Source organism: Nothobranchius furzeri, chromosome 4 (genome assembly GCF_043380555.1).
Source record: "Nothobranchius furzeri strain GRZ-AD chromosome 4, NfurGRZ-RIMD1, whole genome shotgun sequence".
In the NCBI taxonomy this organism is placed as follows: Eukaryota; Metazoa; Chordata; class Actinopteri; order Cyprinodontiformes; family Nothobranchiidae; genus Nothobranchius; species Nothobranchius furzeri.
This window is the reverse complement of record NC_091744.1, coordinates 73,139,990-73,167,533: the sequence shown is the minus strand read 5'-3', so window position 1 is coordinate 73,167,533 and position 27,544 is coordinate 73,139,990. Positions and strand designations below refer to the sequence as shown.

At 41.7% G+C, this 27,544-nt stretch overlaps 1 protein-coding gene across 2 annotated transcripts; it reads right to left on the bottom strand.

Moving 5' to 3' along the window:
- Nucleotides 1-212: 212 nt before the first annotated feature.
- On the bottom strand, nt 213-27,544 carry wnk1a (WNK lysine deficient protein kinase 1a). 2 transcript variants are annotated; one of them, XM_070550403.1, is made up of 28 exons: nt 27,446-27,544; nt 25,060-26,300; nt 14,927-15,099; nt 14,452-14,672; nt 12,739-12,896; nt 10,361-10,449; nt 10,055-10,274; nt 9,668-9,769; nt 9,185-9,554; nt 8,944-9,098; nt 8,084-8,146; nt 7,267-7,377; nt 6,768-6,866; nt 6,238-6,317; nt 5,994-6,156; nt 5,804-5,920; nt 5,581-5,694; nt 5,443-5,491; nt 5,227-5,361; nt 4,259-5,148; nt 3,741-3,815; nt 2,419-2,538; nt 2,027-2,330; nt 1,685-1,847; nt 1,413-1,600; nt 1,180-1,311; nt 876-1,105; nt 213-785 (listed from the first exon to the last, which is right to left on the bottom strand). In XM_070550403.1, exons 2-28 carry the CDS (start codon nt 25,846-25,848, stop codon nt 405-407), a joined length of 5,691 nt encoding a protein of 1,896 aa, XP_070406504.1. In that variant the 5' UTR covers nt 25,849-26,300; nt 27,446-27,544; the 3' UTR covers nt 213-404. The 2 variants fall into 2 exon arrangements, with proteins under 2 accessions (XP_070406504.1, XP_015820204.3); XM_015964718.3 differs by lacking the exon at nt 6,768-6,866.

The window sequence follows — 27,544 nt, the reverse complement described above, 5'->3', positions numbered from 1 at the left end:
CCTCTCCCCTTCTAAGGAATGACAATATTGCAACATCTGCTCTCAAGACACCTTTGGCAGCTTTTGGTTACGCCTTTGGTGCATTTCAGGACACAACCACCTTCATCACAGCTTGTTTCCACAGCTAATGGCGGGCTAAATATGGGGACGTTGGTGCTGTGGGTGTATATTGCACTCTTCTGCCAGATAGACTTGATCTACCTGAGACGGCTCAAACCACACAGGTCATCTCTTCACTAGAAACGATAAACAATGTTAAAAGTTGAAATAATAATAATAAAAAAAGCTCTATAAAGCCGGGTAATCAGCAGAAAGCAAGCAGGCTGTGGTTCTCGATCGGCGGCGGTCTGAGTTCTCTTCCCTGTTTGGCCCTTCATCTCAGCCTGAAGAGGGATCCATCTGGGCTACGTGGGCCTCAGGTTGGCCCCTCCATGACTGGCTGACATCTGGTTGGTTGGTGTTGCTCCCATGTGGTAGCCTTGGTGAATTGACGAGGCTGTTGTCTGTGGCTGGTATTGTTTTACTGGCTGTGCTGGGTTATGCACGCTGACCTGGCATGTGCCTGTGGGTCCTGCCCACTGAGGAGCACTGTAGGGGCCAGAGGCATATCCAAAGCTCTGGGCGACTGGCTGCAGAGAGCCTTTACGGGGCCCCAGAGAGGCTGTAGGATTGGTAGTGCTGGAGAGATGAGTGGTGGTGGTGGATGCGTTGTTGGAGGGTGTGGGTGCGGGGCAGAGGTAGCCTGGAGCAGAAAACTTACGGCCCACGTTGCCTGAAGGAATAACCTGTAAAATCAAACACAAATACCAAACATACAATTAAAAAACTGTTATAATTGCTTTAAGACACCTGTATTTTTAATCCTGGAAGCCTACTTCATGTTCAAGCGTGGTTTGTGCTCCAGTTTTAGGCCCCTTCTTGCACTGGGACAAGCTGATAACATCTCTGGCCCAGTTATCCACCAGTTGGTGTAGGTCGTCAGTAAAGGTGCCCTTCCCCTTCTGAGTCTGAGAGCCAGAAGGAGGAAGTCCAGTCACCTGGGAAACTGAAGTAGAGACATTCTGACAAAGACCAGATCCATTTGTGGAGCTGGTCCCACTTGATCCTGGAAACACAGAAGAATGAGTGAGATGTGAGTCAGAAAGTGAATTAAGGAGTAGAATGGGAGCTGCAACATACCAGTAGAGACGCTGCTGAGAATCGGCAGAGATGGAGACGTTGTGAAACGTTCTATAGGCATCCTGCTTACTGCTGCTTCTGTGGCAGAAGGTAAACCCTGCTTTGGAGAAGACTCAGATCCAAGAATCTGAGCTGAAGTCCAGATCAGAAGGTACCAAAAAATAAGTTGACATTTCCCAGGAAAATATTCTGAATCTTCCATCACTTATTAAAACTAAATGTTCCACACAGACCTGAGTGTATGGGACTGGGCTGTCCACTGCTGCGACCTTTGTAGGTTTTGCTTTTGGTCCTACGTCGACCTCCGGCCATAGCGACAGCAGGAGAAAAGACGGACGGAGGATCTTTTCCCATTCGCGTGTACAGAGCTTCTATCTCCTCCTTCTGACGAGCTTGCAAGGACTGAATCTCCATCATGTGTCTGCAGAAGGAATGATGAGAGCTGTGCTTCAGCAAAATAAAGGAGAGATTTTGGTAACTAAGATGGTGAGTTAATATAACACACTTTTCTCTGAGACGACTAATTTCTTTCTGGAGGGCTTCGTCCTCTGTGCCCGAGTCCTCATCGTTGTCGCTGCTATAATGGGCGTGTGTGTTCTGAGGGTCGGAGGTGGGTCCATTTTGCATGCTGGAGCCACGTGATGGACTAGAGCTTGGGGCTGGGGTCACTGCAGAGATTTAAATATAATGTTCACACCTAGAACACACTTATTCTTTGAATGGTGCAGTTTAGTTGTGATGCATCTAAAAGTGGTTTACTTGCAGTATTACATGCTGCCATTTTTGTACAAGGATACAGTTAAATCTCAGACCATCTCTTCTAGTTTGTTTTCAACCTGCAGCGCACCTGTGACAAAAAATCGTCCCACTTTAGCCCCAGGAGACGGCTCAGACGTGGGGATGCTGCTCTTGGACACATGGAAGCGTCCAATGTTAGTTGTGTGACCGACGGGTCGGTCAGAGAGAGAAGAGGCTCCATCAGCTTCAGTGGATTCTTTGGGCAGAGGGGACGACCTGTGGAGAGTGTTTTCTGGACTGGAGGGTGCAGAGGAGGACGACGAAGAGGACGATGAAGTGGAGGATGGTGTGAGGGATGAAGAAGAAACAACACTCAACGGCTCTAGAGTGCTGCCAGGTGCACCATCAAAGATCTGGAGGTCAGGAAAGAGATCACAAAGTTTCAGGAAGTTCAGCTGTGATAATGAACAATGTTTACATAAAGATGTGTCTGAAACTTACTTTTAATCCTTCTTGAGGCAAACCTGCAGCTGAGATCAGCACACTGTCCCCCCCTTGGATAGTTTCTAGACTTGGAGCTCTTTTCAGCTGGGCGTCCACATTTCCCTGAAGCTGCTGGGACTATGGGGTCACACAAACATCAAAAACACATTTAAAACACACCATAACACACATCAAAAATCCAATAACCACAAACAATAAAAATGAAGGAGCTTTTGAATAAAATCCAACCAAAATAAGTAATGCTGCCCGATACCCAGCAACCCCAAACTGGAGGAAAAGGGGCGTCAGAGTTTATATTGAATGGGTTGAAGTAAATATACTATTTTCACCACAGGGGGCAGTACTGGGTACATTTAGTGAGTTTTAACCATGGTTTTAACCAAGGGGCAAACTCTGCCTGCCAAAAGTGAAGCCAACCAGGAAGTGACAAAAATTGCAGTTGGATCCTCGTGCGCTAGGGATTGGGTCCAAAACAGAGCAAATTCTTGTGTTAAAGCATGTTAACAGCCTGTTACAAAAACGGTTTAGGTTTAATAGGTCTAGTTTACAGTCTGAGGGGGTGATTTCTTTGTAACTCTTCTGTTTAGGTGTAATTAAATGCTTTAAACTATGACTGACTGACTGACAGATGGCATGAGCCATCAGAGCTAGCACTAGCTCAGGGAAAGCCTCAGCCTTGGCCTCACGTTAAGAGATGTTTAGTCATTTAGACAATTGTGTTCTCTGTGTATTTGTGTTTGGATGTTAATCGTGGAATTATTAGACAAAGATGGCAAGCTGTGGTACTGATTGCATTAACAGACCATCTTTAGTCTCTGCTTCATTTTTATTGGTACTGCTAATTACAATGATATTTCTGTACTTTATTTTGCTGCTTGAATGGGGTCAAATGCTGGGATGAAATATGACGTGTAGGTAGGGCTGGGTACCAAGACTTGTAGCCAGAGCACCGCAGTAGGGACCGCTGCAGAGGTGCAGAGCGCGGTCTGAGGCTGTGCTTGTTGCCTGTGAAGCTCTTTGACGGAGACCACAGAAACTCCGCAGCTTGGTGAGATGGGTGATTCACGTTAAAGTCACTCAACCGCATTTTTCAGGCTACAAGATCCTGAAAACCTCTTAGCTTCGGTTAGCTTGTAGCTGGGAACAATGGCGGACTCAGCTCTACCTCTTTGCCCATTTTTGGATTGTTTGGGCATGACGAGACGTGTGACATGGCCAAGAAGGCAGTGATCGGAACCGCCCATTTGGTCTGGAATTAGAGATGACCTCCTACTTTCAATAAGAACTTATTTTGGAACATTAGGGTTAGTGGATCTCACCTGTGGTGGTCCAGGGAATGGGGGCAGAACTTCTGAAGGTGGTGTAGCAGAGGGATCAAAATCAGTAGGTAAAGTCTGAAATGTAAAGAAAAAATATATACATGTTTGACCAGATTTAAAAATGGTACATGGCCTGTATTTGATATAGTGCCTTCTAGAGTCCTGGAACCCCCCAAGACGCTTTACAACACAATCAGTCATTCACTCATTCACACACACACATTCACACGCTGGTAGGGATGAGCTACGATGTAGCCACAGCTGCCTTGGGGCACACTGACAGAGGCGAGGCTGCCGTAAACAGGCGCCACCGGTCCCTCCGACCACCATCAGCAAGCAAGGTGGGTTAAGTGTCTTGCCCAAGGACACAGCGACAGTGACAGACTGAGCGGGGTCAAACCTGCAACCTTCCAATTACGGAGCGAGCATTTAACTCCTGTGCCACAGCCCCCCCCCCCCCCCCCCCCAAACAAAAAAAGAAGCTAGATTTATTTTTGAGTGCTGCATCATTTACACACCTGCACCCTGGCGTTAGCAGAAGGGGTCTGGACATGTCCTGCTGGTGTTGTTGTGGAGCCTAGAACATCTTGTACCCCAGAACTGAGGGGAAGGTTAGAAGGGGGCAATGTGGTTGTTCCAGGTGGAGGAGAGCAGGTTCCAGTAGGAGGAGAGGAGGTTCCGGTGCTCTGACTGTGATCCAATGGCACTGCGGAGGCGGTGCTCTGGTCTTTAAAGAGGGAGCGGAGTTTCATATCTAGAGTTTGAATGTCGTCTCTGCCGGCGGTTTTAGACTGGGCGTCAGGTCCCTCTGACTCCACCTGGGTCTGGCTGGGTAATGAAGTAGGAGGTGGGGGCTGAGAATTGATAGGCTGAGAGGATGAAACTGTGCTGTTAAAGGGCTGCTGCTCTGAAGAAGGGACGGTTCCTACAGAAGTGGCGATACCAGCAGCTACAGAAGAGACCAAGGTGTTTGCCTGAGGCACAGGAACCAGGGGGACGGAGGTCTGTGATGATGGAGGAGAAACTGTTGAGGATGGAGGAGGGACAGTAGCAGATGATGGAACCTGTGAGTGAGCCGTTTCATGTGAAGACGGGGGTGGTGGACTGGACTCATTAACTACAGTGTGGGGTGTAACTGATGCAGGTGAAGGTGAAACCCGCCCACCTGGTGCAGGTGGTGGGGATGTTGTGGAAGATGGTACAGAAACAGGGGTGGAAGCCACAGCTTCTGGAGGAGTCGGGACACTGTTAGAACTTGGACAAGCATCAGTGGGAGGAGCAGCGGCTGGCTCGTACTCAATAGCAGCAGGATCTAAGGTGTTGCTTCTGTCCATACGAGCCTGCTTGACTTCACTAAAGGCCTGCTTCAGAGTCCCAGATGGAGCAGAGAGAGAGAGGCCCAAGGGAGCTACGGGAACAGCAGATAGATTTAACCAACCAGGTAACACATGGTCTTAACAGACTGAAGCCATCTTTTTCCTCTTACCATCATCACTAACAGACGTATTAGCAGATGGGGCTCCAAAGAACTGTTCTTTAAGACGAGACTCTGGGACAGGACTGACTATGAACCTCCTTCCTCCTGAGTTAACCACTTGAGACGTAGTACTGGGGGAAATACCTGAGGAATCCAACAGATTTTGTCACAAAACAAAAGCAGATTGTAAATTGAAAATTGTATCAAACTTGAAATGCTTTTAACCTGGCACCATGGGAACAATCAGCTGTGGCTGCTGTTGGAGATCCCCAATCTGCAAAGAGATCAGATGTTAGTTTCTGCAGGCAAGTAGGAGGAAACCATCTAATTAGACTGATGAGATGGTGGGTGGAACAAACAGACCTGGGGGAAGCCTTCCTTCAAGCCCTCTCTTTTCTCATCAGCCATTTCTATGACCTCACGGACCTGCTCAATGAAGGACTCGCGCTCACTCTCCAGGATGAACTCACTTTCAACCTGAATGCATCAAAACAAGCTTAGATGCTGAAGCTAACATTAGATGTGTTACTGAGAACGTTCGTCACACATGAATACAGGGTTTAGTGTGAATGTGTGACTTCACTACCATGATTTTTGCTATCTCCTCTGGGTTATCGCCGTCAAGATCAAATTTGAAGGTCACCATCTTCCTGTTGTGCGTTTCCAGCTGGCACTCTGCTACTCTGTCTCCCACATTAGAAATCTGTAAAACAAAATGTAAGCAGAAATTATCGATGCCAGGAGCGGAACTAATGAACGTGAGGATAAACGCATACACTGAGAACGTTCAGCTTTGCCCTCGTGGTCTTCTCATGTCGAGAGCGACTGCGAACCGACTGTCGCTGATGGCGCTTCATAGAACGCCCCTCATGGCGACCCCCGGATGCAGAATTTCCTTCATTTCCATCACTGAGACCTGAAGCTGCATCTGACAGGCAGCTAGGAGAAACAGATTTGATATAAAAGTTTGAAACTCGTGAAATCAGAATATTCCCAAAGACATATTGTTGTTCGTCTTACCTGTCTGTAGACGGGGGTGCGAGTGCAGAAGCTCCAGCAGACTGCTCCACTGGTGTTGACAGAGGCATCGTCACAGAACCCTGAAGCAAAAGAACACACGCAACAAAACAGCAGTTAGCATAAACTGAATGATCATTAAAATGGAAACCTAAGATTTTAAACGTTTTCACAGCACAAACCACCAGGGGGAGCTGTGCAAGAGGATGACGACAGTTCTGAAGGCCATGACAGTTTGAGATGTAAATATGGCTATTTTTATCTATTAAATGTGTGACTGTTCCATAAATCCAACATGTGGCCTTGTGTGTAATAAGCAATGAAACGACTGGAATGAACTGCCTAAAATATGCAAATATGCATGAATCTACTGGTTTAATAGAGATTTGAATTTCAGCAAACTGAAATAGCCTACTTTGGGTTTTTGTATGAGCCCTTCCCACTAACATTTTACATAAGCTACAAACCCTAGAAATATGTTTCCTTCAGGTGCGAGCGTGCACACGCAACTTGGATTGTGCTCTGTGAAATACCTGCAGGACAGAGAGGCACGAGGCCTGATACAGGAAGTAAAGGTGCTCTGCGTTGATTGGTGGAGACATGATAGGAGGACTTGGATCATTGGCCCAAGACTAAAAGTCATGCAAGAACAAGCAGCATGCCAAAAGGAAAAAGGTAGAAAAAAAGACAGATGTAGAAAAATGGGTTGAATGTTCAGGAAAAACAAAAACAGACAGCATGACATTCATATCGTTCAGTGAAGCAGAGAGAATTATGAGTTAGAGCACACACTCCAATCAGCCACAACATTATGACTAAACCAGGAAGTGATTATTTAGTCATCAAAACTGCTCGGCTGAGTGGTGAGAGACAAATTAGCCAACAGCCGTAGATCCTTTAGGCCCTTTGGATAACAGGGAGGAGTTTTTCCTGACATTGGTCTGACATTAGAACAGACTGATATGAATGTAGGAGTAGGAGTTAAAGCAAAAGTAACAAAAGAAGAAAAAAGTCAATCGTAAACATGAGCACCTGCAGCTGTTGAGCTCCAGCCTGTGGCTGTGTGAGGTTGGTCTCTGGCTGCTGCTGCAGAGGAAGAGCCGCCTGGGACGGCTGGGGCATCACGACCTGCTGGGAAGGAATCTGTATGAATAAAAGAGATAAACATTAAAGACAAAAGGTAATGCTGGGATATAGGTTGCTTTCTGAGAGCCTGAATTATTTCTAACCTGAAGTTCTGAAGCTTACCTGTTAGACAACATTACAATAAAGCTAGGTCATCTGTTAGAAATACTAGCTGCAAGGCAAGGCTCAGCAGAAACAATGTTCTTGTTCTAGGTTTAGAGTCCACGAACCCGTTTCACAGATTTGTAAAAAGAGGCTACCAAACAACAGTACAAATACTTTGGCCCTTTATTACACACTCTGCTTTAGACCAGTGGTTTCCAAAAACCTTTCTTTGAGGACCTCTTGCTCCTATCCATGACAAGCCAGGACCCCCCAACCCCACTCCCTACATGCATGCACACTTTAAATGTGATAATTTACAAACTTCATACAGACATACAGAGTTATAACTTCTATATGTAGTGTGTTAATGGGATTTTAATGGGATTTTAACAGAAAGCAAGTAACTGGGATGACTGGAAAACTAAGAATCTGCTGTGAACACAACTTTTTAAAGCCAAGAATTTTGACTTTGTACAAAAAAACTATTTAGGAGAGGTTTTTTTTTGTGGATGTTTATGATTCATCTTTGCTGTTGTGGTACATGAATAATTATAAGGTGTTTGCAATAGATCCTACCCAAGTGCAAGTCATTAAAACACTCCTGCTGTATAAAACATACCTGTGCAGGTGCAACTGAAGCAGACTGGTTGGTGGAGACGACATCAGGCGGAACACTTTGTATCTGTAGGTGGAAAACAAACAAGCGAATGGTGAGAATAGAATTGCCTTTATTGATCCCACAGTGGGGGCATTCACTTGCTACAGCAGCACATACACTTAGAGAAAAGGAAGATGAAAAAAGTCTGCTAGATGAATCAAGACAGGAATGAAAGTAAAGAGCAGAGCTAAGGCGAGTCTACTCTCGCCAAATAAAACTGGTAAGTCGCGCTTGATCCTTTATGGATAGCACTTTTATTTCTAACCAACTTAGACTAGCTTAGTTTTATTTTCAGTCTCCTGCACAAGTTTTAAGGCCTTATTTTTTATTATTTTTTTATACTATAGCTCATTTCAGAACTTTTTTCTCATAAAATATCTTATACAGCGTTTCCCAGGCATATTTGGGCCAAACTGAGGATCAGAGAGTCATTTTCTTACTGCAAATAAGGGCACGGAGGAGGCTGGCCACCCAATAGGGGGCAAAAATAAGAGAATTATGTTTCAATTATCAAATATTTAGGCTTTTAATCTCACCTAAGGGTTCCTTCCTCTGTTTTCAATTAATTTTACACATGGTTACACACATTTAAGTGGCAGTTATGGGGGTTTACCAGTTCAACCAAAGCACAGCTTTATCAAGTGTTCCAGCCACTAACTAATGTCTTTTCAATACATCAGTAATAAAAATGTTTATAAACTAAAGCTAAACAGGGACAATAACAACAGTAAACAGAACTATTGCCTCTGATTCTTATCAGAACTACAAAACAGTTTTAGGGGTTTAAGAATAAAACATCTAAATCAGCTACATTTCCTCACCGCTGCCAACTGTTGTGTTGGATCATTCTGAATCTGTGAGCATGGCACCTGGGTCTGAAGGTGCTGACTCGGAGCACCGTAGGAGACTCCAGGCTGAGCAGGCAGGGTCTCAGGAAGGACAGAGGTACCAGGTAGCCTGTCCCCCATGTCCCGCACTTCAACAGGAGACAAAAGATGAACAGACCTCAATCTTTCAGAAAGCTAACCAATGTGCTCTGAAGCAGAGATTTTAAATATTTACCTCCTCCTGTGTGCTGTAGCTGTTGGTCAGTCTCAGGTTCCTCTGACTCTGGCTGGATACCGGTTACACTCTGACCCTGAACTGGGACCTGAACTTGCCCGGCTGACTGGGGAACATAAGGGACCCCCTGGGACATGCCGGTCAGGAGGGTGGACTGAGTAGAGCTGTAGCTCTGGAGGTTTTGCTGAGAAGCTGGTTGGGCACTGATCTGTGAGCTGTGCTGGTTAAGTTGTGGAGCTACATACGAAGCAGGCTGTGGTACTGGCTGAGACTGGGGCATCTCAACGCAGGACGGCTGGCCTGGCTGCTGTGATGACAACTGACTCTGTAGCTCCTCTTCAAGCTTTCTCTTCTCTTGATCTTCTCTGACCTACAAAATAATCAGCGAGAAATACATTTAAATCAATTCAACCATGATAGGAACATCAAAGTACATAAATAATCACCCTTTGACTGATAAGATTATCTAAAACCATGAGCTACCTGCTGCCGCTGTGCCCTCTTACGACTGATCAAAGACACCCTGTCCTTTATGGCCTTTGCGATGGTTTTGTGGTCACCTTCACAAATGTAACCAGACTCAACCTATGATAGAAAAACATACAAGTCATTAGTGATTAAATGAGGAACAATTTTTCACCAACACATTCAGTCATTGGCCCTTTTTCCACAACATATCAGTGCAAAAAATGTTGTTAAACTGTTGCTATTCTAGTTGGTTTCCTTTTTGCACGCTTCCATCGCATCGACCACAACCCCATCAGTTTGCCTTTATCTAAATATGTAAAACTACACCAATGGACAAAAAAAAAGCACATCAATCCTGCTTGAAAGAAGCAGTATCTAAAGTAAAAAGTCATTTCAATTCACCATTTCCTGAGCCACGTCCTCTGGGACATCTTTGTGGAGGTCAAAAGAAAACTCAATGGCTTCGTTGTCTTTGTACTTCCCCTTAAGTTTCTTTACGTCTTCAATTCTCAGCCACAACTTGATTGCCTCCATCTCTCCATCATCCTCTTCTGCCAGCTCCACCCGTACACCTGTATCCTCTTGGAAGAAGGCGTGGTTCAGAAGGTCTTTGATTGAGTACCTAAATGGATGGTAAGTGTAGTGAGCAAAGGACGGTCCACCCCCCTAGAAATGAATATCCTGAAGTTATGTCCTATAATAGGTGACCTCTCATCCTTGTTCTGACGAATACATCCCTCAATGATCTCCTTTACTTCAGGAATGGCCACCTTATCGAAGCTGCCTGGCTTCACCCCCTAAAGGAAACACAGAACCCTAAATGATTACTACTTTCAAAAACGTACCTTTCATTTGTCTGGAAAACACAGAGTAACGAACTAACCTCCTTTCAATTTCGTAGATCAAACAAGATTAAAAAGGATCAAACTTTCTGCCTTTAAAGATTTACCTCAATATTTACCTTTCTTCAAATAAAATAAGTAAAGAAACCTCCTTTAGCCCGGGCTTTCCAAAAAGATGTGTAAGCGGTACGCAACGTAATACACGTTTTACCCGTGAGCTTAGCGTAGCGGCCCTTCCTTCAGAAGCTCACGATAAACGCAGCTGGTCCCATAAGACCATAATATTAAAGGAGATTTAATTTAGCCACTTCACATGATAACAGCTAAGGAGGTTATGCTACTGCTGGCATATTTTATTTAGTCTTTAGGCATTTTTTTTTTTTGCACAAGTCTTTTATTCTGGAATGCTTTATTGCTCCCATGTGTAATTCCCTGTCTACCCTGATCTGACCTGCTGAGCTTGACGTATTCTGGAAGCGTAAAAAAACAGACCAGGGTCCTCATTTATCGAGCTTGCTTACGCACAAAACGGGGTTGTAAAACTGCGTAAACAACTTTCCACGCAAACATTGGGATTTATGAAAGAAAACGTAGTGGAAAAATGTATGCAACTTTAAGTTGACTAAGGACCTGGCTTACGCACATTTTGGACATGGAGAGCACCTGCAGTGCTGCTGAGAAGGATAAAATTATGAAATCCTGCAGCATTATCACTTGTACTGCTTCATTTTCACACAGAACAAGACCCCCCACACGCACACACGAGCGCGCACAGGCACACACAGCCTGAAGCGGAGAATACGGAATGCAGAATATCAGCAGGGGGGCAGATTGAGGCAGAATGTCTGTGACAGTGTGAGCGTCTTGTCACTGTGACCCAATCGACCATGCGCCCTGACTACTTGGCCAAGGAAGATCTCCCTTTGGCTGACTGGTTAGCGTGCCTAACTCTCACCTGGGATTCTGGGGATCGACTCCCGATCGGACCTTTATTTTTTTTTTTATAACCGCCACAGATCTCTCTGAATAACTCACAGTATTGACAGATTCACCAATGTTGTGCCACTCCGTGGAATTTCTCTTATTTGTTTTGCAAAAGCACTTCCTTTCATTTCTCCACCTCACCCACAGGTACCTCAGTTCCTGCTTCTGTGAAATTGCGCTTCCTTGATCTGCCTTGATCTATGGTCGCCATCGTCATTGGCGGAGCGCTGCAACAGCCGGCTTATGTATATGCATGAGATCCACAAGGCACTTTGCATTGACTATTTATGGCAGTAAGTGGGCGTGGTGAGGGCGGGATGTGACTAAAATGCCACTGAGAAACATTCTCGTTAGTCTCTGATTTATGAAGCGGAGATTGCGTACTCCATGTTTGATAGATCACAAACCTGCTTGACGTAAGTACATTTTTTTGCTGAGCTTAAGTACGGTTTTAGTAAGGATTCTACGCAATGTTTGATAAATGAGACCCCAGGTGCGCAAATTTAGGATTTGCTGTGTGACAACGCTTCTGGGACGTGCCACTGTGCATCCAATAGAAACACACCCATTGGCTATAATGGGAGCTACTAGCTGCATATTGCAGTTAGCAGACATCATGCACCGCTTCCACATCTGGTGGAAAGCCGGAGTCAGGATCTGAATACATTTCAGTTTGGAAATGAAAGGTCATACATCCTAAAGACACACCACCACTGCAAAAAAAAAAAAAAAAAAAAAAAAAAAAACACAACTGAATAGGTTCCACGAAAACTAAAATAAAAAGAGAAGGACTTGAGACAGATGGTTGATGAGGAAAGATGATGGATGACTACAATAGAAAACTCCAGAAACCGGTTTGAGCTCCTTATCTAAGAAGCTTTCCAGAAAATGAATGAATCACCAGTTACTATTTTGAAAGTATGTCAACATGAACTAGATGAATAATGTGTTAAATGTTTTAGAGAAACAGAGATAGCAGGACTGTGCTTGCTGAGCCTATTACTCCACTGTATGGTTAGCTAACCATTTGACTCAGAATAAAAAAAAAGAAGGAAAAATAATGAAGTAATGGAGATTGTTGGGGAACAAAGCACATTTTCGCTTTAAAGATAGGAGTGGACTGAGGACAGAAATAGAAGATAAACTAAAAAGTGTCTACAGGAATGGAAAATGACTCCAGAGACAACAGCCTTCTTGATACACAGGAGGAGGTGAAGGCATGGCTGAGGCGTGACACGGAGGGTTGAAGAGGAGACTTACGCTGGTTACTCTGCGGTAGATCTGTGCAGCGTTCTGGCACTCTGAGTAAGGGTACTCTGAGGTGGCCATCTCCAGCATGCACATTCCAAAGGCATAAACATCCACTGACTCGTCGTACTTCTCCTCATACATCTCAGGCGCCATGAACTCAGGGGTACCTTAAATCAAAACAACCATTCAGAACTCTCGGAACTCCCTTACTGACTGAGTGGGCTTCTCACAACCCATTGCCCCTCTGCTCCTCTAACCCATGGGGGGTTGAGGAAGAGGAGGATGAGAAGAGTGACCGGTCGGATGACATCTCCTGGAGTAGAATCTGTGAGGTGAAAGTTGGAGGAAAGAAAAAAAGAGAGGGAAAGGAAAGGAAAGCAAAAAAAAAAAAGAGACAAAAACAAAAAAGGAGGGGAAAGTGGGCTCAGTTAGACTGCAGAGAGAAACGGACGTGTTTGTCTGTGTAAGACCTCGACATGTTGCTATACAAAAGGGTGACTATGGCAACCAATGTGCAGAACACAGTTTTTGGTGAAAATTTTAATTTATATGAAGCTCAAACTCAAGGCACTCACTTTCCTCAAGACAGAGCAGAATTACATGTTTGTGACAAAGCCAATTAGCTCTGTAAGGAAAACACGACTAGCTAAAAAAGTAACTTTTGTCAAGACCTTATTTTAAACAGTTACCCTTTATAGTACACTTACCTTTGGAAGTTTGACTTACCATCTCCTCCTGACCTGCGGGAAAAATCAGTTATGGCCAAGGCTGACAGAAGCAGATTCATTAGCTAGTTACAGAGCTGAATGTGTCCTGTACATCGGCTTTTTTGAAAAGGGTTATATTAGATTAAATCTCAGGTCCTACACAGAAAAACTCATTTGGTTAATCGTAATTGTTTTTGAAATTTATGTGTATTACAGCACACAGTCAGACTTACCAGGCCCATAAAAGATACTTACTCAATGACCAGCAGTACCCTATTCATTCCAAACAGCAGAATGGGGCACAGCTGAGGCTAGAGCCTACGTTTTAAGAACATACTAAAGAATGTGAACAGAAAACAAAAGGAAAAGAAAAAAAAGTAAGGAAAAGAAAATGTAAAATGCTGACAGAGAGAATGTCGGGAGACCTCCCTGGACACAAAGATGAAAAAAGACACTGCAGTCCTGCAATATTTTAAGACAGCAAGAGACAAACACTAGAAAAAATAACCTGTTGAGGAAAACCCATACAAAGAGATGTTAAAATTGTAATCATCGCTGGCAAACAGACCACATATTTCCAAACCACAGAACAAAGACCAGTCTAAGACACAAACAAAGGTCATATCTAATGCCCCCAAAACGGCATGACGACTATTAAACTAATGATATTATTGTTCATTATTACAAGGAGAAACGTTAGGCGCTACTTACAGTCAGTAGATGCCTGGGAAAAACAGGATTGTCTTTTTGGAGAAACAGAACAGAAATGCTCTCTACACGGACCAAAATTTATAAATGTCGGCAAAGAGGAAATGTCTTGTGGTTATCTGCCTAAGATCACCACAGTATTTGGCCTCCATTTGAGCTGTGGTTTGAAAGACAGCTGAAACACTGTGGTCTGTTTTGAACCACACAGTCAGAAAAATAACTTTTTCATGAGACGTAATAGTCACAACTTTAAAAGAAGGTACTGTCCCACAGGGGTCAGGAGGCTGAATGGACTTGGGATTCATACCTATGACACTCTTGGCAAAAGATGCACGCTTGAGCGTGGCGAGTCCCAGGTCTCCTATCTTGACGGATCCTGTTGGTCCTGTGATGAAGATGTTGTCACACTTCAGGTCTCTGTGGATGATTGGGGGGGTCCGGGTATGAAGGAAGTGGAGTCCTTTCAAGATTTGTCTACACCAGCTTCGTAGCACTTTAATTTTCATCACCTTGAACCGCTTCAGATAGCTACAAGAGAACAGAATGTAATTGGGACACACTGTCTGAGATCCACAGAACACGGAATGATAGTAAATAGTCTAATATGAGCTTTCTGATATAAGTCAATAACAGAGAAAAAGAACTTGCGTAATATTTTCAACTGTACTTTTAGAAAACAGTAAAAAAAAAATTGGTTTTGAAAACATGGTGTTGATCATAAAGAACCATGCCTAAATAGATTTGATTACATCTCAGATAAATCCGTCACAGTTCAGACTCACGTTTTGAGTGTACCAGACGTCATGAGTTCTGTGACCAGTACAATGCACTTCCTTCCCTTGGAAGGTCCCTCCCAGGAGTCATAAAAGCGAACAATGTTGGGATGCTGCAGTCCCTTTAACATCCCTGCTTCCTCCTTAAAGCGTTGCCGCTCGGACTTTGAGAGCTTACGATCCTGCAGAAAAACAAGAAAAACATTTTAAAACTTAAAGAACAAGAACAAACCATGTCTTTAGCTGTGTGTAACATATGCTGCTGTAAAATTAAGTACATTTGCTGAAATTTAGTATCTTAAAAGTTTATTTATTTGGGTTTTCAAACTGCAGAAAACTTTAAAGGAAACCTTCTTTTCACACAAAAAATGACTTTGTGCTTTGAACCAGATCCAGCTCAGATCAGGAGGATGTGGTTTAGTTTTCTCTGGCAAGGACTGAAAACCAAAAGAATGCGTCCGACTTGGGCAGACATTCTAAACAAACCAAAATCAGAAAAGCAACCAAGGATGAAAAATGACAAAGACTATCAAAAAAAAAAACAAGAGTTAGCAGCTGTTCTTTTTTAACCTTTTTCAATATTATATTACAGTAGCTACACTTAGTCACATGACACAATGAAATTGTTTATTTATTGTGGAGAAAATAAATATTAATTTTAACCAGAAAGACATTTTAATGAGGTTGATCCCACGTTATATCCGTTGACCACCTATTGGCTTGAAACATTCACTTTAATGCACAATTCTCTTCTCTTAGCTAATTATTTTAATTTAAACATGTCATCCATCACAGCAACCCAAGACAGCAACAAAAAGAAATAAAATAAAAAGAGGCTATAATAATTTTCCCATTTCTGATAAATTTACTGATCTTAATTTTTTAAAGAACTGAAAAAAAACAACAACAAACAAATATTGAATTCATTGCTTCATTAGATTTTCTGCATTAATAAAAACCCTGAAACATGCTGAACCACCCCTCCCAACTTAGCATAGCCTAGCATGACCCACATTTACAGAATGCATGACTACAGGGCTGGAAGCTTGGATAAGCCACATGAAACCCAATAGCCAAATACCTCCCCAGAAGCCCCAAGAGACCTGGACACATGCCAAGCTGTCCAGGAAATTCAGCCCATTTGTGAGCAGCGGAGGAATTTCTGACTTGGCAGAAGATGGGAAAACTTTCCAGTGTCCCAAAAAAAAAAAAAAAAAAAAAAAGGAAACTCAGATTACAGCTTTAGCTGGAGAGATGCTGGGAGTTTTCATGTCTAAAGAAAACACTGGGCAGACAAAATGATAAGTTGAAATATTTAAGGGGCAAAAAAGCCACTATGCTTAAAACCAACAACAGCAAACACAAAGTAAGCTGCATTTCATTGGGCAACAGACTAAAAGAACCAGTTTTGTGACATATTTACTAAATCTATTTGCAGCCCTTCATGCTTCTTCTGCATGCTGTCTCAAAATAAGAATGCAAACCATCCACAGATGTACATTCAGACATCCCACAGTAAGATTTATACACTGACAGCTGTCTATAAACAAATGCATCCCTCTACAAAGACCAAAATAGTCAGGTAGATTTTGAATGGTTAAAAAAACAAGTGTAGAGTGATGTTCTAAAATCAACTGTAATTTCTGCAATGTAATAATTGACATTTAAGTCAGGTGAATTACTCTTAAAGCTTGGCCACCCTTCATCAATGAGTAAATAAGAGTTTTGTTTTCCACCTATCCAAATAAATAACTGCTATATGATGATTGCTGATGGTATTTTAGATTATACTTCTAATAAGATTTTAGGCATTTAATTCCATCGTAAAATCCCATCTACTGTTAACTACAAAGTGAAATGGAAAGCACTGCTTCCAGGCAAAGGCCCTCATAAATAACTCAACACCCCCTACATTAGACTGGGAGGAAAAGGTCTGTGAACATGACAAGACTAAATGCTAGGAGGCTCTTCTGAGCGCATTTAGGTAAGAGCCAAACTGTGAGTGGCTTTATGTTGGCATCATGATCGCATGACTTATAACAAGAAAGATCAGCAAAACTGCTAATCAAATGTCAGATAATCAGAACAGGTCCTTTTGTATTTCTAAAGTGGTAAAATTGAATCTAGTCCAATGCAGTTTGGAATAAGACCACTAAGATTCCGTGTTCCAAATACTACACAATTCATCAAAAATCTCTTCTCATTTGCATGGTCTCCGGTTCAAGTTTTAATGTTTGTAGCATTGTTTGTTAGTGCTGTACAACTGTGAAAATTTCAAAAGAGCATTGTAAAGAACATTTACTGCCAAAAAAAGAAAATCTCCTTTAAAATTTCAGAAACATCAGAAGAAAGATCAAACTTGGCAGAGGAGATGTTTAGAGCTAGATAATGTTGTTGCTTGGTGGTGACAGGGAACAGAAAAATCTTGGTAATTTTTTTGTAAAACCTGTTACAAACTTGCTGTTGCACGATCTTTAGTCAATCTCTGGAAGGGTTTTAGTGGAAAAACCCAACTAGAGCCTGGGGCAGTGGTGTGCATGTTACAAGATGTACCTACGCTTAGCAATCAGAAGACTCAGCATGATTTATTCCAGTGTGGTTTACTTTGAATATCACTGTTTTAGTGTAAAAGGTGGTGTGGAAGTAATTGTGCTGGAGCACCTTTGCTATATTGCTTAAAATGCTCTTCACATACGGATGGCAACCAATAAATTAAATGTTTTGTCAAAAATAAATAAATAAAATAAATAAAGAACAATTTTAATCACCTCTGAAATGTACAATCCTAGAAAACCCCCATCCAATCACAGTGAACATCCCGTTTTTGAAGCAGCAATCAGGAGTTTCCCCTTTTTAGGAATTATGTTATCTTAGAAATCTAGATAAACTGTAGCAATAGCAATACACTCCGACGAAGATGCACATTGCATCGAAACGCTAGATTTTGCACCTATTAAAAAGTCCTTGCTCACCTGAGTGCTCCAGTGCTTCTGCTTTACTCGTTGATTGTCCTTCAGCTCAATATATATTATTTACAGATCTCCAGGCTTGAATAGTTTTTTTATTTGTAAAAGCGACAGTCTTACCCTATACTGTGATTTAATGTAGGCAACACGTCATGTTTTTTTCCTTTGCTGAGCCTGCCTCTCATTTATACATACATACAAATATTTTATATATATTTTTTTTTTTTTTACACGTATGTAAATAACATACATGAGAATAATTTTAAAACAATGTGTTTTAGATCCGACAGCTGGGCTAAAGATGTGCATTCACAAAGGAAGGCGTTGCTTCCAGCCGTAATCACAGAAGAAGGTGAGAAGGGCTTAAGGTGCGATACATTTTCCTCCTCAGATGTTCAACTGTAATGACTGGATCTTAATCCCTCATCATCATCCGATGGTTTGGCATGGGTTCTAGGAGTTTTGATCTGTTATTCATCAGGTTTTCTTAAACTGATGCTGGCACTGAACTGCTGTGATTATTAAGTAAGGAATAAACTAAGAAAGCTAAAAACGGTCTCATTTTTCATCATGAAAACACCACACTACATACTAAATTGTTATATGAAGGTGCCAACAATGAGTCAAAAACATAGGGTAACATTATGTTTTTATGGTTGTTTAGCAGGTTTATTCTAGAACGTCTCAGGTTTTGGTACACAAATTTCTTTATTGTAATAAAGTAGACTGAATTAACATTAACATTCTAGTGAGCCATTGCACATGGGAATGGACATTTTCTCAGTTTCACAACCAGTGTTTCACAACCTAATAAAACACAAATCAACTGTAAAAATGGCAGCAGATACGTCAGACTGTAAATACAAATTAGAGCAAATGTGGAACCAGGGCAAAGTGTGGCAAACAGCCACAAACCCAACAACTTCTGTGATCTATTACATGGAAACCATAGGTCAGGCCACACCTTTTGTTTTACCTCAATTACACACCTGTAGGCTTCAGTGATTACAGCACCGCTGGGTGCGTAATGTAATCACTTTATAATCCTTCCGGCCCATATAGAGCTCCGGACCCCACGTGACTCTCAGTTAGTGGATGCCATTTTGGCATGCAAAAAAGGTAAACAAACACGGATGTAACCATGAACATGAACGGGATCCGCTTGGATTTTACTTCGTCGGAGTTTACTTCACACTTTAAAACAGAAGAAATCGTTTTATATAGTCAGAAATTAAATAGACTAAACATCTCCGACCCTTACCGTGCCCCTGGGATACTTTTTAAAAACGCCAGAAGCTGTCGGAGCAGACTTCTTACCGGCACAACACCGGACCTGGCCAGGGGAACCCCTTGGGATTCCCCCGGCTGGAGGAGCTGGCTCCTGCGGCTGGGGAGAGGGAAGTCACGCTACTGCCCCCGCAACCCGACTCCGGATATGCGGATGAAAATGGATGGATGGACGGACAAATAACAGATTTACACGTAAGTAGTCTCGATGAGACAGATAATAGCAATCCAAAGTGCTTTTTATGTGTGATCTGACAATTGATCAACCATTGCTTAAAAATTAAATACAGCTTAGCCGGTTAATTGCTGTGATCATAAAACACGTAAACGGCAGCACGCAGAACTCACGAGGAAACGTTTTACGTGATGTTTACTTGCTGCTATGAGTAATAAGACAGAAAAAGCCACGCCAAAATAAGTTTAGGAAGCCCACTAAGAATCATAATAAAAGCATTTAAAATAAATACCATACACAGTTGAGGAAACGTTGGTTTAAGTACCTGATATGAAGTGGTTGCTGTATAAGTGAAAACCTTTACTCTCGGGATCCCACAGCTTCATTTTTGCCCGGTCACTAGCGCGTTTTATTACAATGATCCAACGTTTGCGGCGCTCTGGATCTTGGGGAATCCTGTAGAAGGCTCATTCCTTATGTCGTCCGCGTCTGTTCTGCATCCTGGGGCACAACAGGAATCTACCATATTTCCCGTTTGATTGAGTTTTCTGACAATAACAAATAGTCCAGCTGCCGGCTTCTGCATGCCAATATGGCGCCGTTTCGATTTGAACTGTTGCATGCCGGGAGAAGTGACGTCAACTCCCGGAGCTCTATAGGTGTCACCAGGGCAATGCATTTGCAAATAAACATTGAAAACATTCACTCAACAAGGCCACAACCTTACTAAAGGTTCAGAATTAAAAATGCTGCATTATGTTTAACAGCTCAGCTTTATGTTCTGGATTCAATGCTATATTTTAGCTAAAAAGCTTAGCTGTTTTTACTAAAAAATAATTGTGTTATACAATGTTTCCTGAGTGGTAGCCATGAAATTTATAATGTTTCATTAATTTGAGGGATACTGGCAAGGCATTAAATTTGATAAATGTTACATTTCGTTCAAAATCTGTTAAAACAACCAAATCTACTATTTGAAACCATCTATGGCAAGCATTCAGGAAACAAATCTTGAACACTTAACAGTGAGAGACAAGTCTTTGGCCAGTTGGACAGGAGGGACGTCTGGTGTCCTTCTAATCTCTGAAGTATGGCTGCAATCAAAGGAATAAGGATTTGGGGAGGCAGTGAGTGAAAGATGACGTAAATGAAAATGGATGTGTGATGAAGAAAGGGGAGGAGGTTCCAAATGTATTCCCTCTTTCCCTCAACTTCCTCCCTGCGCTGACCTACTTATTTGCTCAGACATGCCTGAAACATGAGACACGAAACTAATGAGTAGGGTCAGAAGTAAGTCAAAAAGGGCATCCGCCTAAAATTCTTAAGAGATTAAGAACAAATAGCTTTTTATACTTGAACCATGACAGATTACTTACAATGACTCTAGGCAAACCTTTTACACAGAATGTGAAATATTTTTGTTGAGCAACTAACAAAGCCTCAGGAGGCTTTGTTAGTCGTCTCCAATTAATTAGTTTGTCTCCAACTAATGTTCTAATTCTTATTTTTTATATAATTTTTACTAATTAACTAAAAAATTTGTTTGTGTCCAACTAATTTTCCTTAAGGACAGGTGATATTGACTAAAGGACAGAATACCACTTGTCCATCATTTTATGATCTCAGGATTGAGTATAATAATGTTTTAGGTAAACGTTTTGGCACAGAAGTGTTAAATTGGCTTCATCCTCCAGTCAGGTTAAAGCACAATTAAAGAAAACTAGTCAGACCTGTTTCATCAAACTGGAATCGTTATTGCTTCAAGCAAACGCTCATTTCCCAAAAGACAAATTAGAGTCAAATTAGTAAATTAGAGCTTGGGGTCATTCCCTTGACCCTAAAACCCATGCTTATAGGGGAAAAACAATTTTATTTAAACTATTTACCTTTTTATTGCATCTTTAGGTTTTTTGCTTTAAACACAGGAAAGGTTTTCTTGCTGCCCGCAGTTAACGAAGAAGGGTGACGCCGCCATTAGCGGCTAGCTGATCAAAACTGTCAGCACGGTAAAAAAAAATAAAATAAAAATTTCTGTGTTACAAAAAAACCAACCTAAAAATGCATTCAGAAGAAAAACAGAATGAATTTACAGAAGATACTTACTTTTTTATCAATGTATTAAACAACATCTGATTTAGTCTTAAACTATCAGAGGCCAAGGCTTCTGTTCCTTCATATCTAAATTCAATTATATCCAAAAGGATGATGAACGAAAACAGACATCAACCTGATACCTTTGAAATTACAACTCATCTGATTATGGAAACAGCAAAACAGCAGTGTTATACCATCCAATCAAAGAGTATTACTATTCATTCATTACTATACGATAAACTAACAGTAATATCACTCAAAGAAACAGATCAAATTCAATCCCAGTTCTGATCTGATAACGACATAGATAAGCAACTCAGCTGCATCGATCTTGAAGCTATTTGCGGATTTAAGACTAACAAGAAAAGTAAATTATGATTTTCTTTTCTAACTAAATCTCTGGAAATCAAACAAATCTCTTCCTGTGTGACGTCAACAAATTTAAATCACGTTATTTATTTCATATTTTAGTATTTCATTTTGCCAAAATACAAATCATTATCAACAAAAGAACACAAGCTATCAAAGTAGCTGCAGATAGCTCACTGTGGTATATTTATCTTAGCTTAGCATAGCCAAGCAAGACTTGGCAGGTCAGCCTGCTGTGCTTCACACAGGAGATTCCTCCGTGAGGAATGTGACCCGTTTTACATCCACACAAGCTTTAGTAGCAGGAATGCAGTGAGCATGCGTGTGATCTGGTCTGTGAGAGGGGGGAGGGGCACGTGTCTAATCTTCACATTGTTCTGAAAACAGCCTGCTTGTGTGACGATGGTTTGATCTGTTGCTGTGCGAAACTACTCGCTTTCATGACCAGGTGGAAAAGAACCGTACAAGAAAACATTCATGTGGAGCACAAGAGCTGCTATGGTTAGGCTCGCATCAGAGATAGTTACTCAACAAAACCAGAGGCAAAATAAAATCTAATTCAAATTAGGTCAAATATCAAATCTGCAAAGAATATATGTTGATTTTAAATGTTTCACCATATATAACTTTAATTATAATCATCGTTCATTTACGCATTTAAAATAAAAAATCTAATCTTTGTATTTATGGGACTTTTGGTGCAGTTGATATACATGCAATCTTCTGTTATCAACAAGATAACTAGGATAACTTACTGTTTATTTATTTTTTCTAGTGTGTGAATGTGTGCGTGCATGGGTTGATGGACTGATGTGTTGTAAAGTGCTTTGGGGGGTTGTAGAACTCCTGAAGGTAAACGCCTGCCAGTTATCATTTTATTTACCAAAATGAATACCGTTCTTCAGACGATAAATGCAAATATGGAAAAATGAGGTCTAGTCAACAGTATAATGTCCAGTATTGAAAAAGCTAGTTGTTATAACCTGACAATGTAAAAAAAAAATTAAAACTTTAAAAGACTATCCTTTTATAAAGGATTTTGAAGTAGGTTGGGGGGAAAAAAACACAGGAAACGGGAAGTTCTTCACTGTGCTTTTATGACCGATGCATTTTATAACAATCAAAAGGAAAACGATGACCACGTTTATCAGCTTGGGTAACAGTGGAGGAAATGCTCGTGTAACTCTGCCATCCAACGGATAAGCTAGGGGAGGGAATCAAAAACCGGTTCTTGCTGAGAACCAGTTCCCACTTTCTATTACAAGGAATCATTTTAGCAAACGATTCCCTTATCAATTCCAGTCTGCACAAGCTATGCAACTTACCACGTACGTTGCATAGCTTACGCATTTACTCAGCAGGAACCATTGCGCCTAAGCGACAAAAACGTTTGTTTGGTTATACTTTTCGAAAAAGGACGACAACAGGGCAACTTGCAATTCTTGCAAAGTAGATATTTCATCAAAAGGAGGAAACACTATAGCCTCTTTTGTTAGACAGACCATGCCGACAAATCGGCGTAATATTACAGCAATGGTATGTCTATAAGCGCGCCATGCCGGCATTGCGCGACTTTCACGGCATTCGTTCCGCCTCGCTTGGTAGTAATATTGTGGTAATGGTCTGTCGCATGCGCCCTGGCGCAACAGAGGCAGATGTCATGATGACGTGGGGAGTTATTGCTGAGCTCCAGCTGACAAATTTATTGAAAAAGAAAGTAAACACGGGCAATAAGGTTTGCTTTTTGAACAAAATCAGCTGAGATGGCAAACTGGAGCGCCACAGTGCTCCATGAGCCTCTCTGTTAAGAGTTGAAGGTCAGATCACCAGAGAATGCACAGGCACTGATGGGGACAGACACCTTTAGGAGCTGCTTGTTAAAAAAAACTTAACGATCACAGCTTCAATCGCAATAAAAAGCAAGTTATGTCCAAGATAAACGGAAGTCTGCGGCAGCGCAGAGACCGCCCCATACCCCCTTTATGCCGCCATCACCTAGCCTGGCAAGCCAGACTAAATAAATGTATTATTTAAACTTTGCAAAGCAAGAATTTGGTCTAGTTCACTAGGCTAGCCATCACCTAATCTTTTATAAAATTGCCACGATTGCGCCACATTACCGCCACGGTCTGATCTTATAAACGACTTTTATCCTCCCCAGGGAGCCGCGGCAAATCCCGTTTTGTAAACGCCATGGTCCTGTAAAAACAGCTTATGAGTATGCAAAGCACTTGCACACAAAATATGCAATAACTTAAAGTGAATGTCGTGTTTTTGACCCACCTGGGCTGGTGAATTTCAACTCAGCAGCAGCAGTGACGTTTGCACGTCTCTCCTGTTAAAACTGCAGGTAACTTATCAATTAACACTGGCTAAAATGTTAGCGTCATTTACTTTATTTACACACCTCCACACTAGCAGACTGCAGCAACTAAAGTACGACCTGCGGTGATATTTGGCTCATTTTGCAAAGGCTACAGCAAAACTTCACTGAACAAGAAGAAGACTGCCTTTCAAGAGGAGCATTAGAGAACAGAGATCTTTTCTGAACGATACCAGGTACAGTTGATTATTTATCGTTAAGAATCTGACAGTTGTAATTCAGAAGACAGTGTGCAATTAATATTTGCCACTTGGGAATTGAAAAGGGAATTCATAAGGAATTTGATTGATAAACAGACCTAACAATGGCATTGATATTGATAAAACCCATCCCTAGATATGACAAATGCAAGAGAAGTCTAAACAAAATCCCAGCACACAAGTCAGTGTTCAAGGCTGCAGGTGTTGACTATTTCACACAGAAGATCTAAAACCGACAACAAATTATAATAAAAGAGATTGATCAATGTTTTCCCCATCCTAAAGATGTGAGCCAAGCGAACATTTGTTTGGCGGGGAAAAAAAGCTCAACTATCAAAGGAAGTCGTGTTTATCTCAAACATCCTGCAGATGGGTGTAAAGCCATCGAATTATAATATAGCTTCTGTATTTCTAATGTCTTTGGGAGACCACCTGCTGAAAGGCTTTCATTCTACCATCTACATAGTAGCTCATCCCCACCAGCATGTGAATATGTGTGTGAATGACTGATTGTGATGTAAAGCACCGGGGGTGGGGGGTTACAGGACTCTAGAAGGCGCTATATCAAATACAGGCCATTTACCCTTAGCTACAACAAAAAATGTGTTAAAGCGTCATGTATAGCAATTAGGGAAATCATATGATACCAAAAATGGAAAATGTCATACCTGCAGCTCGCACCAGGCCACCTCCACTGTGGTATCTGTATCCAAGCCCTTGTAGACGGTCTTGAAAGAGCCACGTCCAATTTCTATATCAAACTTCAGGAATCGTCCATCTGGTGATGTTCCCACTGCTTTTGTCTCTGCCTCTTCAATGTCATCCTGCTCTCTTTTCTCAGCTTCTCTTTGCTCTGCCTCTGCCCGTGCCTTGGCAGAACCCTTATTTTCCTCTTCCCCCTCATCCACAGGAGGCTCCTTCACCTCAGTGGTGCTTACAGGTTCTGAGTGAATTGGCAATTCTGTTACTAGGCATGGTGCAGTGTGAGCCGCTACCAACGCCTCTCCATCACAGAGATCTAGTACACGAGCAGACTCTTGTGCTGAAGGCGCATCTACCTTGGCTATTTCTAAATCCTTATCTTGCTTTTCTCTTTCAATTTCAGCATATTTTTCACTTTGTTCTTTTCTTAGTTCAGCCTTTGATAATTGAGCGGCAGCGGCCTTTTGTCGCTGAAGAACGGGTTCCTGCGTCTCACTTCGTTGAGGTGCCAAAATGGGAATTTTACTAGGTAAAGGAAGGGCTAACGCCGTAGCGTTGGAATCACTGATGACACTTCGACGTAAAAATCGATGTTCAGGGTTACACCTGTCGCGCTCCATGGTGTGATGCCGGCGTCTCACTTCTAGGGATCGAGGCTCATTCACCATTGAGTCAGATCCAGAACTTGGGCCATTTCCACTTTTTTGATGGGGAGCTAGGAACTTCACCATTTTGTCATCTGGCTTTTCCGACATCCCACCACCCAGACTAAGAAGGTACAGTAACAAAAATAAATTAAAACAAGAAGTTTTCCATGTCTGTCACATAGGCTTGAGTGAGATGTAGTAATGTGTGCTTCAAAAAGAAAAATTTAAACTCAGAATATCTATCTGGTGCCGTCCTTTTTCACTGTTCAAAGTGTGTCTTTATATATGTAACACAGAGACTTGGGATATGTGATGGGGGTGTTCTCTTGTGAATGGAAAGAGACCGAACACCACAGCAGAATGTAGAGTATTGATGATGACACAAAAGTCTCTTTAAGTTCACTCCATCCATCCTGTAAGACACAGGGTGCAGCTTCTTTCAAGCATAAGGAATCAATGGTGAGGAACAAACGTGTGCAGCCTAAAACTGGCACTGATCACCCCGCTCGGGGCAAAAGCAGGACAAGCCAACAGCCTGAATGTGCTCCACTCCACGTTTTCTGCAATAAAAACAGAAAACAAAAGCTTGCTTTTCACGGTTCAATTCATTTAAATGTAACCAACATTATGTCAACACAAACGGTTCAGAGACCAGCATAGCTTTGAGATGACTTACAGAACCAAAGAGTTCTTATAAACTTTTCATCTACACTTTTATGATTTAATTCCATTTTAACTGGATTTCAAGAGCATTACTATAGATTATTCAGTTTTAAATGGTTATTTATGATCGTAATGTTTAAGCCTCTTTCTGATATGATTTCTGCTGGTTTGCCTTTATTATAATAATTTATCTCTGCAAAAAATATAAAGTAAACATACTAGCATATAGATAACTTAAAGTATTTCATGCCATTTTTTTTTTAAATGTATGATAACCCAATACACAAACCAGTAAATCGTTGCCTCATATTTAATGAGAGTCTTACGTGTCTGGTTCAGCAGATTTGACAACGCATTATCACAGATAACCAGTGACATGAATAAATAACATGTATGGATTGTTGAGAAATAAACATCGTTAAGAATGCCTACAATTTCATTCGATCAACCGCAATACAAGTCATAACGCACGACCCACACAAGCACAGCATTCGTTACCTTCAGTATTTCCGCAAAAAATAAACAAATTAGCATCTGCTAGCTGTGCAAACCTGCAGTAACAATGTTGTTACATATTAAACCTTTTTCCTATCGTGGCTGCGGTCATAGGCAGCGTACGCAACCATAAATGTCAGAAATGTTAGCTGCAGAGACAATAAACAAACACTGTAAGACGAAATTTAAAAAATATGATGATACAATAAATTTGATGATAGTAACGTACCTATGTTTTAATAATAGTGTTAAAAATACCAAATTCAGTTGAAATGGCAACACAGAGTCAACGTTACAAAGCGAAGCGGAGCAAAGGCTCTTTGTTAGCAGGCTAACCACTACAGCTAGCACAGAGCTAGTTAGCTGGCGTTGGCTAATCCTTTAACAGGAAAACCAACGATGACTAATTTCCGCGTCATCATGTCTTCTTAAATTTTATGAAGCCCTGTAAATCATCTTACAGCTTTCCATAAATAAAATCAACGTCGTATCACTCTCTTAACATCATCTGTAACCACCAGTAAATGAGAATATCTCGCAACTTTACCGTATCGAAGTACAGTTTCCATCCCGGAGTGATTAACCCCGCACCGGATACATTCACCCGGTGTGAACGTCGGTTGGAAAGGCGGTGACAAAAAGCGCC